The 17,519-nt window shown below is 37.3% G+C and overlaps 1 protein-coding gene across 2 annotated transcripts in view; it reads left to right on the forward strand.

Annotated features, from left to right (window-relative positions):
• NRAP (nebulin related anchoring protein) overlaps positions 1–17,519 on the forward strand; it is a 51,513-nt gene that overhangs the window by 14,673 nt on the left and 19,321 nt on the right. For both annotated transcript variants that reach the window (XM_075717388.1, XM_075717389.1), the window contains exons 12-25: positions 385–489; positions 1,435–1,542; positions 2,236–2,340; positions 4,725–4,823; positions 5,343–5,447; positions 7,037–7,144; positions 7,990–8,091; positions 8,601–8,798; positions 9,023–9,127; positions 11,397–11,495; positions 13,032–13,136; positions 13,603–13,710; positions 14,330–14,641; positions 15,688–15,792. In XM_075717388.1, coding sequence (XP_075573503.1) covers positions 385–489; positions 1,435–1,542; positions 2,236–2,340; positions 4,725–4,823; positions 5,343–5,447; positions 7,037–7,144; positions 7,990–8,091; positions 8,601–8,798; positions 9,023–9,127; positions 11,397–11,495; positions 13,032–13,136; positions 13,603–13,710; positions 14,330–14,641; positions 15,688–15,792 — 1,764 coding nt within the window. The remainder of the gene's footprint in view (positions 1–384; positions 490–1,434; positions 1,543–2,235; positions 2,341–4,724; positions 4,824–5,342; positions 5,448–7,036; positions 7,145–7,989; positions 8,092–8,600; positions 8,799–9,022; positions 9,128–11,396; positions 11,496–13,031; positions 13,137–13,602; positions 13,711–14,329; positions 14,642–15,687; positions 15,793–17,519) is intronic.

A 17,519-nucleotide genomic window follows, 5' to 3' on the forward strand; every position in this document is an offset into this window, starting at 1 on the left:
CTTAAGATTTCTGCTGGTAAACTTCTCCCTGTTCAATCCTGTTGAAAAACACCTATTGCTTTTTCTGCTTTCATTTGCTCCACACTCCCCTTAAAATTCCGTCGTAGATCTTTGTTTTTGCTAATAATTTTCCCCATGGCACTGTCTCATACACTTTGCTGAGGTCCAAATTGATGAAATTGATTGCATTTCTTTTGCCTATAAAATGAGAACAGAGTATATGAAAACCATTTTCACAATAATTTTCATCATATGCCAACTGATGAAAGCCATGTATCAAAATCTCTGAACAGTGGGTCTGGCTAGTAAAAAGTATGTGGAGGACCTTGACAGAGCAGGTTAAGGTTTTACCATATCTTTCCCTTGTGCATTTTTGTCACTAAGGTAGAGTATAAGAAGGATCTTGGAAACAACAGAGGCTACAGCATGAACTACTGTGATACTCCGCAATTCAAGAATGTGAGCAAGATCTCAAAATTCACCAGTGATGTAAGTTTTCAGTACTTCATAAGTAGCTTGCTTAACCTGGTAGCTGCTGGAACCCCAAGTCATCTGTGTATGTGTTTCAGATAAGTGTGCGCTGGGAATTTGATTATAACTGATTTTAACCCATGTCTGTACAGCACCTGGTCTGTCCTTATGGATCAGTGGGGCTCATTTTATACAGGATTATGAAAAGAACATTATGATGTATGGAAGTGAGGTTACTTACAGTGGACTGCTAATCTATACAAGTAGCTAGCAGTTGTTACTGTTATGTATCATAATTATTACTTATTTCATTGTGTATGTCCATTTCCTGACTGGAAGAGTAGGCAGAAGATACTTTACCAGAGTTAATGTCAGAGAGGAACAACTTTACTGTGTGAAAGTAACCAATATTAGTAATGATACTGCTTGTATCTCATGATATTGAAGTATAATTTTGCTTTATACTGCTTGCTATCATTCTCTGAAATCCAGGAGGAGTAAATCTTTTGCCGTACAGATGAGATGGTAGAATTGTTAATTTATCTTGTTGTCGAATTCCCTACTCTGGGCTTGGTGAAAGCTGCACCAAAACAGTCCGGTTTTGGTAGATGATTATGTATTCATTTGTTTAATGTATAAATAATGCTTCCCTGCAACTTCGTTCTAATATTTATTTCTGATGAAATAATACGCAGCAATAGAATACAGAGGTGTCTCCTTTATGTTACATCCAGGTGATCTGAAGAATATGTAAATGACGTCTTTTAAAATAGGAAACTCACAGAGCATTTTAGTTTTTATTTTTTAAAGTACCAAGGTTGTTGTGGACACATGAGTTTCTGTAGTGGTGCAACACTAGTAGACAACAGCTGTAATAATTTGTCTCACTGCTGTAACACATGGGAACTCATAGAAAAACTAAATATATCTTCTATAAGTATTTTTGCTTTTTTTTTTGTACAGCTTAAATACAAAGAAACCTACCAGAACCAGATGAAAGGTCATTATGTAGGTATCGGCATGGACAAGCGAATGCTACATGCTATGAAAGTTGGCAGCTTGGCAAGCAATGTAAGTCTTTTTTAATCACACTTGTATGGTTGTTGCTTTCTTGTCTTTAAGTTTTTCCAGAATTAAGTTGATAGAGAACTTTACATCATATTGTGCTGGGGATAAACATGTTGAGAAGAGGGGAAATTCTGGAAACCCTTTTGTACTGATCTATAGCTCTCTGTCTGGAAGAAGTTAAAATAACCAAATTCAGTGATCTGGCGACATACTGAGCTCCTTCAGTTTTCTCTGACATCAGTAGGATGCTGAAGGTTGCTTGCCACCACCCCCAGGGTCAGACCTTTTCTTAAAAAACAGTCTTTAATGAAGATTTCTGGATTCCAATTTAATTTACTGGGTTAGTCAAGAAGCTATTTTGTTACCTACCATTCCTTCAAGTATATTATTTACAAATCTGTAAGAAGCTTGAGAACTAAGCAGAAAGATAAAAGAGATGTGTCATAGGTGGAAGTTAAGTTAATGCTCCCACTGTTGGCATTGGATTAATTGAGGAGCTGAAAAAGAATCAATTAGTGGCTAAACTATGCAAATAATTTCATTTTCTTTGTCACTCATGACATTGAACTTACTTTGTTTCCTGCATTTAATATTAATATTATTGTTTCTCCTTTCCTCTTGACTGATAATTATTCAAACAAATGACAGCTTAAAAAAAAAAGAATGATTTTTTTTTTTGTTCTCCCTGTGTTTCAGATAGCCTATAAATCTGATTACAAACATGACGGTGTTGACTACAATTACCCAGCTACTGTCACTCCTTCATATCAGACAACAAGGAAGTTGGTCCCTTTGAAAGATGTAAATAATTTTATGTTGGTTTTTTTTTTTTTTCCTATGACTTGCATGGCTCATCATCTCTCTGTAGGAGAGACTGTGATACATTGCATGTGTCAAATGATGATTTAATCATGGGAGCAAACAGCTAGTGATAACAAAGTTAAAGCAAAAAAGAGCAGGGAGTCAAGAGGGCTCAGAGGAATAGAAAGTGCTGCCACCTCCTGTCATTGGCTTCAGTTCAGCACAGATTGTACAGTCATGTGAAATGAATGAGTTCTGCCCTGTCCCTAGTCTGTGTTGCAAAATGTCTCACCATCCTGGGCAGCTTCAACACCAGCATCAAGCACTGAAAGGACAGGGAGACTTAAATAGGCTTCTCATCCTTTGTGAATTCCCTGAAGACAGGGTGTTCACCTTCTTTATGCCTGTGGTCCGTGTGAGAGGTGCCATCTGTGCTTGGGGTTGAGTTACTGATGGAACAATGTGAAGAAGTTTGTGTACTGCTGTGATTATATGTGCTCTGCAGATAAATAGAGGATGTCAGACTGTAGAGGATACTTTCACCTCTCACAAGCATTAAAGGCTTGATTGATCTCCTCTACCATTGGGAACTTAACCTATGCCTTATTTAGGAGCACAGTCACCAGGCATTACTTATAAAATCAACAGAAAGAGAGCAGCACCTCTGCAGGGCATTTCGGACTACTTAAGATGTGTATAACCCCGTCTTTCCATTGAAATTGCAAGAAACCAGGGGCAAGATGCCTTAGAGAGGCCATTAACGTTATATGAGATTTATCTGGGCCTAAATAACTCTTCCAAGAAAAAGACGGTAGCATGAAGAGGTAGAATTGAGAACCCTGATGTTTTTGAGGAAGTACTTGATATACTTCAACTGTAAGATGCACTATTGGATCTTCAGCAGTAATTTCAGCTTTGTCCTTGAAAAAGTTTAAAAAAGTAAAGTTCAGTGTTTGATTGCTTAGTGTGTGAGAGAGTTGTACTCTTAAAGAGTTCCAAGTAAGCATGAATTCATGTCCAAAATGTACAAGTTAGTTCTACCCACTCTAAACATTTCAGTACTACCTGTGGCTGTATGATTCGTAGTCAGCATCTGCGTTTGGAGCACATAAATCAATTGGCCACAGAGACTCAGCTGCACTAGTCATGATTATCATCTAGTAGTTTGAAACAGTCCGAGGACTCATCTGCTCACTGATAACCAATCAGTTACTTTGAACTCTTTAAGAATACAACTGTCTCACACACTAAGCAATCACAAGTAGCAATAAATACACAGTTTCAGTTAAAAAGAAATGATCCCTTTCTGTGGAATTGACATTCTCTCTGTCTCTGCAAAGAAGCAAATGAACTGTTTTAAGTACTTTGATCACTTTGGACCTGTGAGATAATTCAGGCCTTTTTTCCTAGTTTTTGTCATTATGACAGAAAGAACAAGTTTACATGAAGATACCTGAGATAAGAAAGTTTGCATTAAAATAGTTTCAGTAACTCAAAGTCTCTAGAAATATACTCCACTTTACTGGAAAAAAGTGTTCTTAAGAAACTAGTTTTAAGCAATGTGATTTGCAATGTTTGCAAAGTGGTGATTGTCTACAGTGAATGCTAATTAAGGCCTACAGAGAATAATAATTGTGTCCTGCAGTGTAGCACTGAGTCCTTTGGCAGCAACAGGTTTAAAAGAAAGCTTCTCCATGATTTTTTTATCTTGCATAACTTTGAGATATAATATATTTATTTTATAGCCTTTTATTGCTGCTACCATATTAATGTTAGGAATTTAGTGGGCTCCAATCCTATCAATGGCTGACATTAAAATTACTTTTTTTGTACCATAAATATGTACTTTTCTTCTCTCATCATCCACACACACCTCTTACCACACAGGGAAATTCTGTGATTAATTATTACATTAAAACTCATTAAATACAAAGTGTAAGGGAGTTAATTTGCTCTGCACAGCGTTGCGCTGGACAGACCTCTTAATAGACAGTTACAATGTTCCTTTATAAAGATAGTCTGATAAAGATAAAAATAGTCTAAGTGGTGGTTAAGATTATCAGTTCTATTGGAATGCTTTGGGGGACCAGCAGAAACTGCATCTTTTTAAGAATTTGTGGGTTTGAGGGGGAGGAGTTATAAGTGAGTTCATCTTCAAAGTGGAATAAAAACTGTGACCTCAGAAGGAAGGAAATTTTCAGAGCATTAACTCAGATCTCATGCAAGAGATCCTGGCATTTTTCCTTACCTCAGTTTATTATGGTTTAAGTAATGATTTATCCAGAGTATTAGCTAACAAAACTTTGTCTACTCAATCTCTCATTTTCTAATCTGAACGTTTCTTCCTAGATTAAGTCTTTTTTTTTGATTTTATCTTAAATTAGGTAAACTACAGGCAAAGCATAGACAAGCTGAAGTACAGCTCTGTTACCAGCACTCCACAAATTGCTCAAGCCAAAATAAATGCGCAGCAGCTCAGTGATGTAAGTTCTGTTGTCATTAGACACCATTGTTTATTAGAATTATGAAATAATTATATTTCATAGCATTTGTAGCACTTAAGTGTTTTTGTTCTTGATAGTCCATCAGCAGATTTACAACCAAAACAACAATAGAAATTGAATGAAATCACTTCCAAAAATGTGGCAAGCATACCAGTAGATCTAATATTCTCCTCCATTTTTAAGATTTATATAAGTGTGCTTTCTTAGGGATTTATCTTCTGTGTCTTTATTAATGGATGGTTTTAATAATGTATTTTCTTCTTACAGATAATCAGTAACTATTCTATTTATAGAATAACTGTTCTACTTCCTAGTACCTAGGAAAAAGTTATAATTGCCTTATTGCCCTCATATTTATGTCAGCCATACCTATAAGTGTATCTGTAACATATGGTGCTAATAGCCTGAAATTCAACAGCAGTCAATCAGTGTAACGGTCATATTTTTAGTGAGTTAAAAATAACTGAGTTTGTTGTTGACTTTTTCAATATATGGCAGTTGAACTACCGAGCCCAGTACGAGAAGACAAAAACAAATTACACTCTACCTCAGGACGTACCTCAATTAGTCAAGGCAAAAGCCAATGCTGAGTTATACAGTGAGGTAAGCCAAGCAATGTGGAAATATTAGTATTCATGATGCCATTGACAGACAGAAATGAATGTAAAGATGGTGACACTCTTTCTGGAAGCATTTAGCCTTTATCAGCGGTCTTTACTAAACAGCATGAAGATTGGTAACCAGAATAGATAGGGATACAATCTAAAGTACAGTGAAACCACTAGACTTTTTTTTTAAGACCTTTTCAGATGATTTGAATTTGTTTAGTAAATCAGTGTTCACAAAATTAACTGATTTTGAGGCTGTATTTGTATGAAGTACCAACTTTTGCACAGTTCCAATAACTCAAAGCCCACTGGAATCAATGGAAAGAAACACAATGACTTCAGTGAACTTGGATCAAGCCCACTGTTGCTGCCATTCATAATTCATGACAATATGTAGTGATTTACTTAGAGACCTGGGTGTTAAAATCAAACACTTGCAGGAAAAGTTTAACTTCTATTTAATTTTTAAAGTATTTTTCAGGCCTCCATTGTTATAGATAGTTTTGGAGGGAAAAAAGCCCAACAGGACAAATAAATACAAAACCAGAAAAAAACTCCAGACTTATTACTGGTGTGACTGTTACTTTTGAGCCAGTTTCATAATTTTTTATGGTTTTGAGTCGGCATTACTGCAAGTTTTTCCTGGCATATTCATACCTTGTGTTCTTCCCCTAAGTTTTATTTGAGTTGCATTGGTGAAGTGTTGTGGAGCAACACTCTTTGTGACTATAATGTGTTGAGAAGCATGCTCATTGTTAGATATTAGTAAAATATAACCATATGAAAAGCCAAATCCAGAAATCAGGCCTTCATCGATACTTCATTAGGTACATGCTTAGTATGGATGAATACTTGATCCTGCTCTAATGGAATTTCAAGTGGAACCTTGAAAAAGAGCTTAAATGACTAGTACTTCAACTTCCATTAACTTTCAGCAGTTAAGCATGTGATTCTCATGCATTTCATCTACGTTTGTGATCTAGTGTGGCTCGTGAGTGTGCTTTTGAAGCAAATCTCCTGATCATAAGGGTTGCTTCACTGAGCTTTGCTTCACATTGTGGGGTGGTCTCAGAGCACATGAGCTGGGTTTCTTTTGAATGAAGCCAAACTGAAAGATGATCTCCAGCAGCTCAAATAAAGAACTCCAGCTACAAATAGGCATTTGGTGCATGGGACCTGACTAGCTCTAGTTTGGGAGGGGGGTAAGAAAAATTCTGAAATGAGTAGTGCAACGTCTGATTCTGAGCACCAGCTGTTCTGCCCTATAGATCAGCTGCTATTGATCTACACTATTTGCTTATGTAGACGTAACCACAGGCACTTTTGAAAAACCTTCCCTCCCCCATATCTATTTAAAATTGGTGCATGTTCTGGGATTTGAAGTGCCTGTAAACTTCAAGAATAAAATTCTTGACTCAATTCTGGCCAATTAATTAGCTCAAAATGGTAATGAACTGTGACTTAAGAAGGTTCTGGTTTGTGGACTGAGCATATTTATACTTCTGTTTTGCTCTTAGTCATTTTCATGTTTTTCTGAAGATCTTGTGTGTTTATGTGTTAGTGACATGTTGCTGTCTTTCTCAGATAAAGTACAAAGAAGGCTGGGAGAAGAGTAAGGGCCGGGGCTTTGAAATGAAACTTGATTCTCTGCCTTTGCTTGCTGCCAAAGCTTCAAGGGATCTTGCCAGTGATGTATGTTATATTTAATTACCTAGGAATTATTCTTTATAGAAGTTGCTACAGCACAGGGGAATAAAGCTTAGGTCACTTCATCTGGATTTTTAAGTCCTGGATTTGGCTGTCCATCTTTCTCAATGGCTGATGAACAGTTGGAAACTTTCTCAGACTCTGCTATGAAATTTCACTCTCTGAAAATTATTTTTTTAAATACAAGTGTACAGAAGGAAGCAAAATTTGCAGAATAATGATGGTTCAATCCTCCCATAGTAAAATTCAGTGTTTTGAATTGTTTATAGCCTCAAAAATACTGTTATCATCCACTGCAAAGGGAATGCATATTTCTTTAGTCTGCTTCTTTAACATAAATACATGTATATAAAAAATTTCCAGACAAACGCTTTTTAAACGACTTATCTCATGATTCTTAACGTGCAGAGAGGCAGAAAAGGAAGAAACTTTTCCTGCAGCTAGAAAGTGTTCAGCAATGATGGTGATTCCGAAATCCAGCCTCATTAAGAAAATAAAATCTTGAATTTCTTGCTTGGTTTTTACATGATTGATTTCTTATCTTTTGCTTTAAGAACCACATAGTTTAGCTAATCAGAAGACTTTAAGTTTATAAGCATATCCACCTCAGAGGAGTGATCCTTAAAGAATGAGGTTAAAGACCACATAAATGAGAGACCAACCTTGCACCTTTGGGAATTCCTGAGAAAATCTGGGAAATCTGAAGTGACAAAGTGAGAATCAGACTAAGCCCTTGTAAATTTTGGCCATACAAATTGCCAGTGAAAAACATATTGCTTATCTCTTGGGTAATTGGAAATGTGCTTTGACTTAAAATATTTTTTTCACAGATTAAATATAAAGAAGAATATGAAAAAACAAAAGGAAAAGCAATTGGAACCAAGGATTCAAGACTTTTGCACTCTCTGCAGGTGGCCAAGATGAGTAGTGAGGTAAATTATTTATTTCTTTTACTGAAAAGGTGTTTTTCATAATTATGAATCTTTCGGCAACAACATACAATCTACCACTGTTACTGCTTTCACTATACAAAATTCTTGGAAGTGTTTAAAAAAAATTGGTTTCCTTCCTCCATCTGTTAATCTGCAATGATAGCACAGTCTTTTTGTTCTCGTAGGGAATTTTGGGTTGATGGTGTCCTTATTTTGGGGCAGGAAAATAACATCCTATTAAAACTGCAATATAAATACTTCTATATAAAACTTTCAAGCAGATGAAAGTATGTTTAAAAGTAAGAGGTACTGTAAGAGAAAAGATGTCTCTAGAGTCTGCAAAATTCATCCTGCCATCTGTTTTGTGGATCCCTTGTAGGACCTGATCTCTACATGTGTTTTTTGCCTACTCTGCATAATAGGCAGAATGCAAGAGTGGCGATTTAAGATAGCTTTGGCTTTGCAAAACACTGATACAGAAAACTTATTTTCATTCCTTCTATTTCTAGATTGCCTACAAAAAAGATTTTGAGGAGAGTAAGACCCATTTCCATCTACCTATGGATATGATAAACTTGAGACATGCTAAGAAGGCCCAGGCACTTGCTAGTGACTTGGATTATAGAAAGAGACTCCATGAATACACAGTGGTTCCAGAAGACATGAAGACCAAATGGGCAAAGAAGGCCTATGGTCTCCAGAGTGATGTAAGACGCTGTATACTCAGTTTAACTGTTATAAGCAGTATGAGTGTTTATAGCCTTTTTCAGTTTGACATTAATTCTCGTTTCATATGGACAGTGTTTGATTTGCACTATGACTTTTTAAAATGTCTTTGCAATGTCTTTGAAACTGGAAAAGGTGCACACGTTCACATGCAAACATTGTACCTGTGTTCCCCCATGTCAATAAGTGTCATTTTCCTCTACAGCTTCGATATAGGGCAGATCTGATGTGGATGAAAGGAGCTGGGTGTATTACAGAAGGAAGTCTTAATATACAGCAAGCCAAAAAGGCAGGAGATTTGGTCAGTGAGGTAAGTAAAGTGCTCAGGCTTCTGTGTGTTGTTTATTCAAATGTTTATGCACACTTATTCCACTACATTATGTGGAATAGGTAAGGAATTCGGAATTCCTAGTACAGAAAATCTGAGAAATGGAAGAACTGATGGACATCGTTTATTTATTCTGCAGTTCAGGAGATCCTGGGTTAGTGGTTAAAAATATTTTCCTGTTATATGATTATTGTGTCAAGTTTGTGAGGCAGAAGTCCCCATAATTGTGCTTCCACCTCTTTTCATTTGCCTGCCCATTTTGTAGAGTGGCATTGGAAGCAATTAGAATTTCCTATGGTACATGCTACACAAAATACATAGAGTTTTAAGGAACGGTGTTGAAAAATTAGATATTTGTTAGCCATGTCTGGAAATTTCTTTGCTCTTTGGCTAATAAAGGCTGTGACTTCACTGGCAACTTCAGCTTGTGCTGCTTTTCATTGCTTTTGCTTGATTGCATGGTTTTGCACTGCCATTAACCTTATGGAAGTATACTTCCTCAGCTGCTTAGCTATGGTTGAATTGTCTCACTAGTGCTAGGAAAACTAGAGGACAGGTAGAAGAATAAGTTAAGGGAGGTTTGACAAGAAGGATAAAATCCCTCTTAGTGCTGGAGGAAGGAACAGAAGCCAGTTAGTTACTGGAGACCACACTCTCTGATACTTTGGGTCTCTGACATCATCTCGCTGCTCCTTTTAGAAACAAAAGAAGAGCAGCTACTCTCAGATTGGTGTCTTGCTAGGGATAGACTGACATCTGCTGCTGTGTAGTGCAGTAGTAATAATCACTTCCACAAATATTTAATCCATAATGATCTGCCTTTTTATTCCAGCGTTGTGTAAGGCCAAGATATGGCTGACAGTCACTTAAACTGGAGAATGGTGGATATTATTTTAGAGATCTCTATTGCCATACAGAGCCTGGCATTTTGTCATTTCTTTGCAGAATGTCACTACATTGTGTTCCATGGGATGTGACAAAACATGCTGTTTTTAATCTGCCTCCCTTCCTTCCAGGTTCCTAAAATAAAACGATGAGCAACTCTTTGAAGTGCTGCATGCTTTTTTAACTTCTGTTTTGTGTTCCCCTAGCAGAGACACAGTGTAAACTGATCTGTTCACCCATCAGCTCAAACAGAAGGATTTCTCTCCTGAAATGCCAGATAATGAGAAAATGCATTTACACCTTTTCTAGGTGGAATGCCCCACTTCATAGTTGAACTGTTAGAATAAGAATTTGACTAAAATATATAAGAAGTGTTTGCCTGGTCTGCTCTATTATACTGTGGTCTTGTAGGGTGCTGCATTTCCTTGTACTGTCTCAAAGATAGAGATGGTTATCTTGCTCTCCAATGAGTGATGCAAAAGGCTCAGGCAGTGACCTTGATTCAAAATAGGCCTGATCCAAAGCCCATTCACTTCGGTGTGTTTCAGATGTAAAGTGAAAAGTAAGATGGAATAAAAATAAGGGAAGTCATATTTACCAAACTAGAAATGTTAGCCTCTATGCAAATTTGTCCGTTCAAATAGATTTTATATAATACTGGTACCAGAGAACGAATGGAGCACAATGTTTCTTCCCACATCCAAGACTTGAACCTTGCAAAAGGCTCTCATAGCTGCTGCTCCCAGGAAGGCTTGACTGCAATATCTATGCTAAGCTCTGCTTTGAAAAGAACTGGGAGATGGTGGGGGAGATTTTGAATTAAAATTGCTTTCAGGACACTGAAATTGCCCATTCTAATTTAATTGATAATTTAGAAATATCTTAATAATTTAAAAATTTCTCAGTAACACACGTTCAGTGGTTTGAACAACATGCATAAGCTTGAGAAGTCTCATGTAAGAAAATGAGATAGTAATACTGAGTGTGTAGCTCATGAGCTCTCTTGGGCACTGACTTAAGTCATACACAGTTTGTGAAGGACACCCATCAGTTGGTGTGCAACCTAGATCTTGTAAGATATATAGCTAGTACATTTGGCACCAAAGAGTATCTCTGCTTGCTGTGTCAGCAGCAATGCCTTTGGCATACTCTTGCACTACCCTCCTCACCACTGGGGTCCTCCCAGCAGAAAATACTAGGGGTAGTATTTGGAAGCTTATCTTGCTGATACCTGTGCTAAAATTGTCTTGGGAATTTACAGGGGACTTCTGGCTCTGTCAAGTTATGTATTTGTTGAAAGCACTACATTGTTGGAGAAGGTAAATATTGTAGCAACTTTTGTGTAACCTGCTTTAATTTGATCTAGAAAAAGTACAGACAGAAGGCTGATGCTCTGAAGTTCACCAGTGTGGCTGACAGTTCTCAGATCAAACATGCCAAGAAAAGCCAGGAACTGCAAAGTGATGTGAGTCCTTCACTCATTTCTCCATGCAAGTAGTTTACTCATAATGTGGTCATTCCTGATATATGTACAGTGGGAGGGGGCGGTGGTGGTGGTAGAGGACCCAGGCATGAAACATTTCCATATATGAAATTTCTTGAGATTTATTTCTAAGGGTTTTTATTTGTTTGTTTGATGAATTCTCTCATTGAATTCTCTGAACTAGAACAACAACAAAAAAGCAAACCCCAATGGGTATTAGCCTTGTTAGACCACATGTTCTTCAGGTGTTGCTGTCAAGGTACTTCTAGTAAAATGATAAAATAGGCATATTTTCCCAAACTGGGTGACTTCAGAAAGTTTCCTATTCTTCCTCGGGGCTGGGAGACCCTGGCAGATGGTATTTCAGAACTCCCTGGCAGGACTTAGCTGACAGCAACTCACTTTTAGGTTTCCAGGAGAAGGGGAACCTGTTGTTAAAATTGCTGACCAACTAATTTTGGAACAGTAGAGACTTGCCAAGCTTTTTTTAGTTATTTTTAATATGTTGTGCTTTGAACTGAAGATACTGTCAGCTTCTCAGCTGTTACGTGAATGAAGCATTACTGCTTCTTGATTGGTCTTTTTCAGGCAGCTACCATGTTTTCTTTTTTTGCTCCTCTATGTCAATAAAAACCTGTCACTTACTTGGATGAGTGTTGTGTGTCTCAATGATGACACAAGATTGAATCAGAGGATAATGCTGGTCTCCTGACCCCCATTACTTATCTCCTATGTACTGGACAATGCTGCCTTTCTGTATGTGTGTTGAAGTCAGAACAGTAACCATGGATTTAGAGCTTCATAGTAGGGACAATTTTTTTTCTTTTTCTGTGAGACGTAAGAAATGTAAGACTTTCTGAAATGGGACATCTTTCCATAGCTTTTCAACAATTCCTCCAACAGCTTTATGGGCTTCTGAAACAGAGCAGTTCATTTCTCTGTTGATGTTGCCCTGGGGTATAAAATGGAGATGTTTGCTACTTGGATCATAAAAGGTCCTTGATATTTTCATTTAAAGTTGGAATGTTAGTCCTCACTGGAGTATTATGTCAGCAACTGCATTTAGGTCACAAATTTTCTCTGCAGATTCAATTGCTTAGTTTTCTTAATTTCATGCCTAAAATTCACTATTTCTGTGTCCTATTAAAGACTTTCATTCCACCTAAAAAGTAGCTGCAGTTTAATATTGGATGAAATACATTCTTGCATACATTTTGTACTGAACATGAATTAATGTCAGCCAGTTAAGTAGCTAACTTTAGGAAAGAGAAAGTGTCCTGATATGTATGTTGTTTCACTGCTTCTCTGAAATTTAACCATGAGTAATTTGGTCTACCTGACTCTGTGGGTCAGCTTATAAATTCAGATTTGGCAAAAAAAGTCGTGATGCTAAAGATGAACTCACCAAATAAATTAACCCTAACAAATCCTTGAATATTTGGGGTGTCTTAATCAGTATTCCTTCAACATTAAACATGGACTACTGCTTGTTAACCCTGCTTTGCTTTGTGTGGACAGGTTGCCTACAGGTCAGGAAAAGAGCAGTTTCTTCATCAGTACACCATCAGCAAAGATGATCCTGTCTTCATACTGGCCAAAGCAAATGCTGCCAATATCAGTGAGGTACTGTGTGAGACAGAGGTTTGGATTCCCTCACTCCTGTGAATAGTTACAGCTCCTCTTGAAATGTTTGTTCTGTAGGCAAAAGTTAGGTTCTTTCTCTGAGAAGGTCCAAATGTTTTAGATGTAAAAACTTTATATCCAAATTTAATTACTTGTTCTTAATTAAATACTAGTCACATCTGGTGTTCCAAAGACTAGTCACTTTTCAGTGTTTGAAGCTATGTATTTTCCACATGCTTCCAGATGAGTCGCACATTGACAGTTTCACTGGAACCAGTGAGATAATGGGGTTACATTATCCATGGTTACAGTAAGTGAAGACACCAGGATCTGATCCTTAGACATATGGTTGCTGGGCACAGAGTGTATGCTGGTCAGATGTTACTTGAGAGCTTTCACTGTGACTATAAAACAAATAGAATATATTGATAGTAATAAAGAGGCTGTGTTACTGTCATCTTTTTAGAAACTGTACAAGAGTAGCTGGGAGAAGCAGAAGGAAAAAGGATTTGTGCTTCGTCTGGATGCTTTGTCATTCTTGACAGCTACGGCAAAGAGGGATCTGGCAAGTGATGTGAGTATGGACTCCATCAGCCTTCTTTATTCTTGGGATAGCTGACAGTCCAGGTTGCTACCAGAGTGTTGGGCATGTGTCACATATGTCTCGGTGCTCTGAGCCACCCTCACTTGATCCATGCTGAGGAGCAGTGGAAGAGATGTCTGGGTGATTGGCATTCCGTAATTAGTCAGAAGGTTTGCTCTGAGCAATTCAGAGTTTTTCCTGGCATGCTGACTGTGTTCTCCTATTCTCATTTTGACCTGAGGGTGAATTTTAGAACTCAAAATGAAGTGGAAATCACCTGTGAAACATTGTAACTTAATAAACCTATGCCTGGCCAGAAAATTCCTAAAAGAACCTTCTGACCTCAGTGGTTAAAGAATGTTGTTTTTCTAGAGAGAACCAAAAAGAAAAGACTTCTTACAGGTTTTTGTGAACATACTATTATTGAGAAAGAGTTTAAAAAACACTAATTTCTAAGGCATTCCAGTTCTCTGTTGCAAATGGACTTCATACTTGCTTGTATTGAGGACCAAACATGTCAAAACACTGATAGACCATTGCTTTACCACTAGCAGAGCTGTCAGTTTGGCAGCTTAGGTCATTTACTCATGGCCTATTTTTTTCTTCACAGATTAAATATAAGGAAGATTATGAGAAGATGAAGGGTAAGCTGATCGGAGTAAAAGCTGTGGAGGAAGATTTGAAGATGGCTCATTCTCTTCAAATGTCAAAGTTGCAGAGTGATCTGGAGTACAAGAAGGCATTTGAGGATACAAAGAATCAGTTCCAGGTCTCCATGGATATGGTTAACCTTGTCCATGCCAAAAAGGCTCAGAATTTGGCTACAGATAGAGGATACAAGACAGCTCTCCATCACTACACAGCCCTGCCTACTGACATGAAAGTGGCATGGGCCAAGTGGGCCTATGGATTGCAAAGTGATGTAAGTCCAGAGCTTCATGTATTTCAATACACTTGCATTCAACCCCTTCAGACACTTAGGGCTGAGTTTCTTCAGATGTTTATGCTTTTAATGCCATGACATATTTATGCACCTAATTTTTAAACTAATAAACAGTTAATATTAAACCAGTATATATTAACCACTTATTTGCTCAAGAGATATATTTAAGGTGTGCAGTGTTTTTGAGGAGTGTTATAATCCTATTTATGAGCATGGCTTCTTCAAAGCCTACTTCAAATGTTAATAAAACACTAGGATACATTTATTTTTTTTTACCTAATATGCAGAGAGGTTACATAATTTTTGGTGATAAAATTGGTGATAAAATTTGATATGGAGACCACATGCTCAGATGCTGTAACCATCAGATGAACTGTCTGGTGCTGTAAATGGTTACTATAAGTCAGACTTTCCATTCTGAGGTTTTAAGTCAGAACTTTTCAAGGAGACTCAGATACGCGTACAGGTCTTGTTGAGGTATAGGCACTGAAACCCTTCTGGCTTCTTTGAGAAACCCAGATGTAGAACTTGTATAAGCTTTTGGAATTCAGTAGACTGTTGGTAGAGGAGATTTTGTGAGGAAAGTGAGAAGTACTCCTGTACTCTTCCTCCTTAAAGACACAAGGAAAAGACAAAACAAAAGGATAAAACAAAAAGTATAGGGGTTGGGAAATGCTAAGTATCATTTTCTTATCCCTACAAATCATTAATGGTATTTTAAACAGTGCACTATGTACAATAAAACTGAAGTTTTTGCTATGTTAGAGTAAAAACGACAAAGGACAGTAAGGTGTAGACCGCTTCTAAAAATTACCTTGCAAAGCATATTGCACAAGTGCTGGTGAGTCCTGATACTTCTATTTCATTCTGTAATTTTTTTTGCTTTCCTTGCAACTGTGCAATAGTGAATAAAACAAAAGCAGGCACTAATTTCACTTCATTGTTGTTCCTGAGATGTCTGAATCCTTTAATGGCATTTTAAGTGTATGAATACCAACAATAGGACTTTTTTTTTTCTTTGTCAGAACCGATACAGAGCAGATTTGAACTGGATGAAAGGAGTTGGATGGATAGCCACTGGGTCATTAAATGTGGAGCAGGCTAAGAAGGCAGGAGAACTCATTAGTGAGGTGAGATTTCATGACAGCATGTAACAGAATTTGCTGCATAATGCGTGCAAAATGTCTGTATAAAATTAAAATAATTTCCACTCAAAGGGGAAAGAAAAAGGCATATCACATGAAAGCCCTCAAAACCAGGGATAGGACTGGTAATTAGAGGGAAACCAGATACCAAACACGCACCAGTAGGAGTCCATATAGCCTTTGCAAAAACAAAGTAGGTGACAAATGATATTATGAATAATAATGGCAATCAAACAGTGCTCAATTGCTACCCACTAGCCTACCTTTTTAATGAAGCAAAACAGGAGAGGTGATGAAAAGATGCAGTCATTGGACCCAGAACCTTCTTTTGTAACAGATACACATTCCTTCTTGCTCCTTTTTCATATATAGTCACATTAACTATTGAAATTCACATAGATATCTCTGTGGCTATCTATCGGCCCAAGTAGTTTTCATCCTCATTTATCCTTATAACCAGTATCACTTACAGGAGAAGGAGAACTTTAGCATACTTTATGCCAGTTGCATGAGGCCTTCAAAGGAGGTTGTAGTGGAAGTTGTTAAAAGGTTCATAGTATTCTGTGATTTCAGAGGGAGTCCTACTGGCCAAATCTGCTGCAGTTGGAGACTGAATCCTGTGATTTTTTTAGATAAGCACTGATGATGCAGGAATCACCTGTCCATTCACTCAATAAGAATAATAGCATAACCACTGGTGTAGTGTCTCAGAAAAATATGGTCATCCTTTCACTTCTGCCTGATTGCTAACACTATTTTTTCCCATGTAATAATCTACAATGAAGAAGGATGATTTTTTTAGACACAATAAACTACATCCTCAGTTAGTGTAAAGCAAGGTAGCTTCATAAAAGCTAGTACAACAATGCCATCTGGAATAATAACTGTGAATCTGTATAGGTATACAATTTTGATGTTATAGCAGTGAAAACTGCCGACTAGAAATTTGACCTGCTAGGTTGTTCATCTCAACCTTTTTGTGAGTGCTAAATAATTTTAGGTGGCTATGAGCCTCCTCCCTTCTTGCATACACACAGTGACTAGCCCTTGTAATACTGCTAAAAAGCAATTGCCAGAATATAATTTCTAGGAATTTTATGTAGAGATGTTCTGGTCAGCTCTTACTTGTCTCTACAGCTAATCAGGACAAAGTGTAAACCACTTTTGTACCCAGTTAAACTTAGTAAGATTACTCATTTTTAACAGATTTCTTTCTGAAACCAAAACATTGCTCATAAGCTTGTAATACCTTAAAAGAGTTAATGTGTTTTACATTGGTGTTTTGAGTCCCCAAAGAATCAAGATGTTGCCTCAAATAAACTTCTATGGATCACAGCTCAATTTAAAGGAGAGTGACATACCTTTAGACTTGAACACTGAGATAAAAACAATTTCCAGAAGAGCCATGAACATGCTTATTGACTTGGGAGTTCATCACAGGCATCAGGAAGATTTAGTATGCACTACTTGGAGAAGAGATAAGAGTGTTGATGGGTATAGGACAACTTATGCAGGAAGGGAAGATTTTAGTGACCTGGCCATATGGAAGAAGTGTCAATTTGCCATCAAACAGCTTTCATCTTAATTATGTATATATAATAAGATCTCTCAGAAGCTACTACGGGTCCTTTCAAGCAAGCAGAATTAATACCATTATCTAGAAGATATACCATAACAGCTAGGCACAGTGTTAATGGCTGCAAAGATTTGCT

This window comes from Pelecanus crispus, chromosome 10 (assembly GCF_030463565.1).
Source record: "Pelecanus crispus isolate bPelCri1 chromosome 10, bPelCri1.pri, whole genome shotgun sequence".
NCBI lineage: Eukaryota > Metazoa > Chordata > Aves > Pelecaniformes > Pelecanidae > Pelecanus > Pelecanus crispus.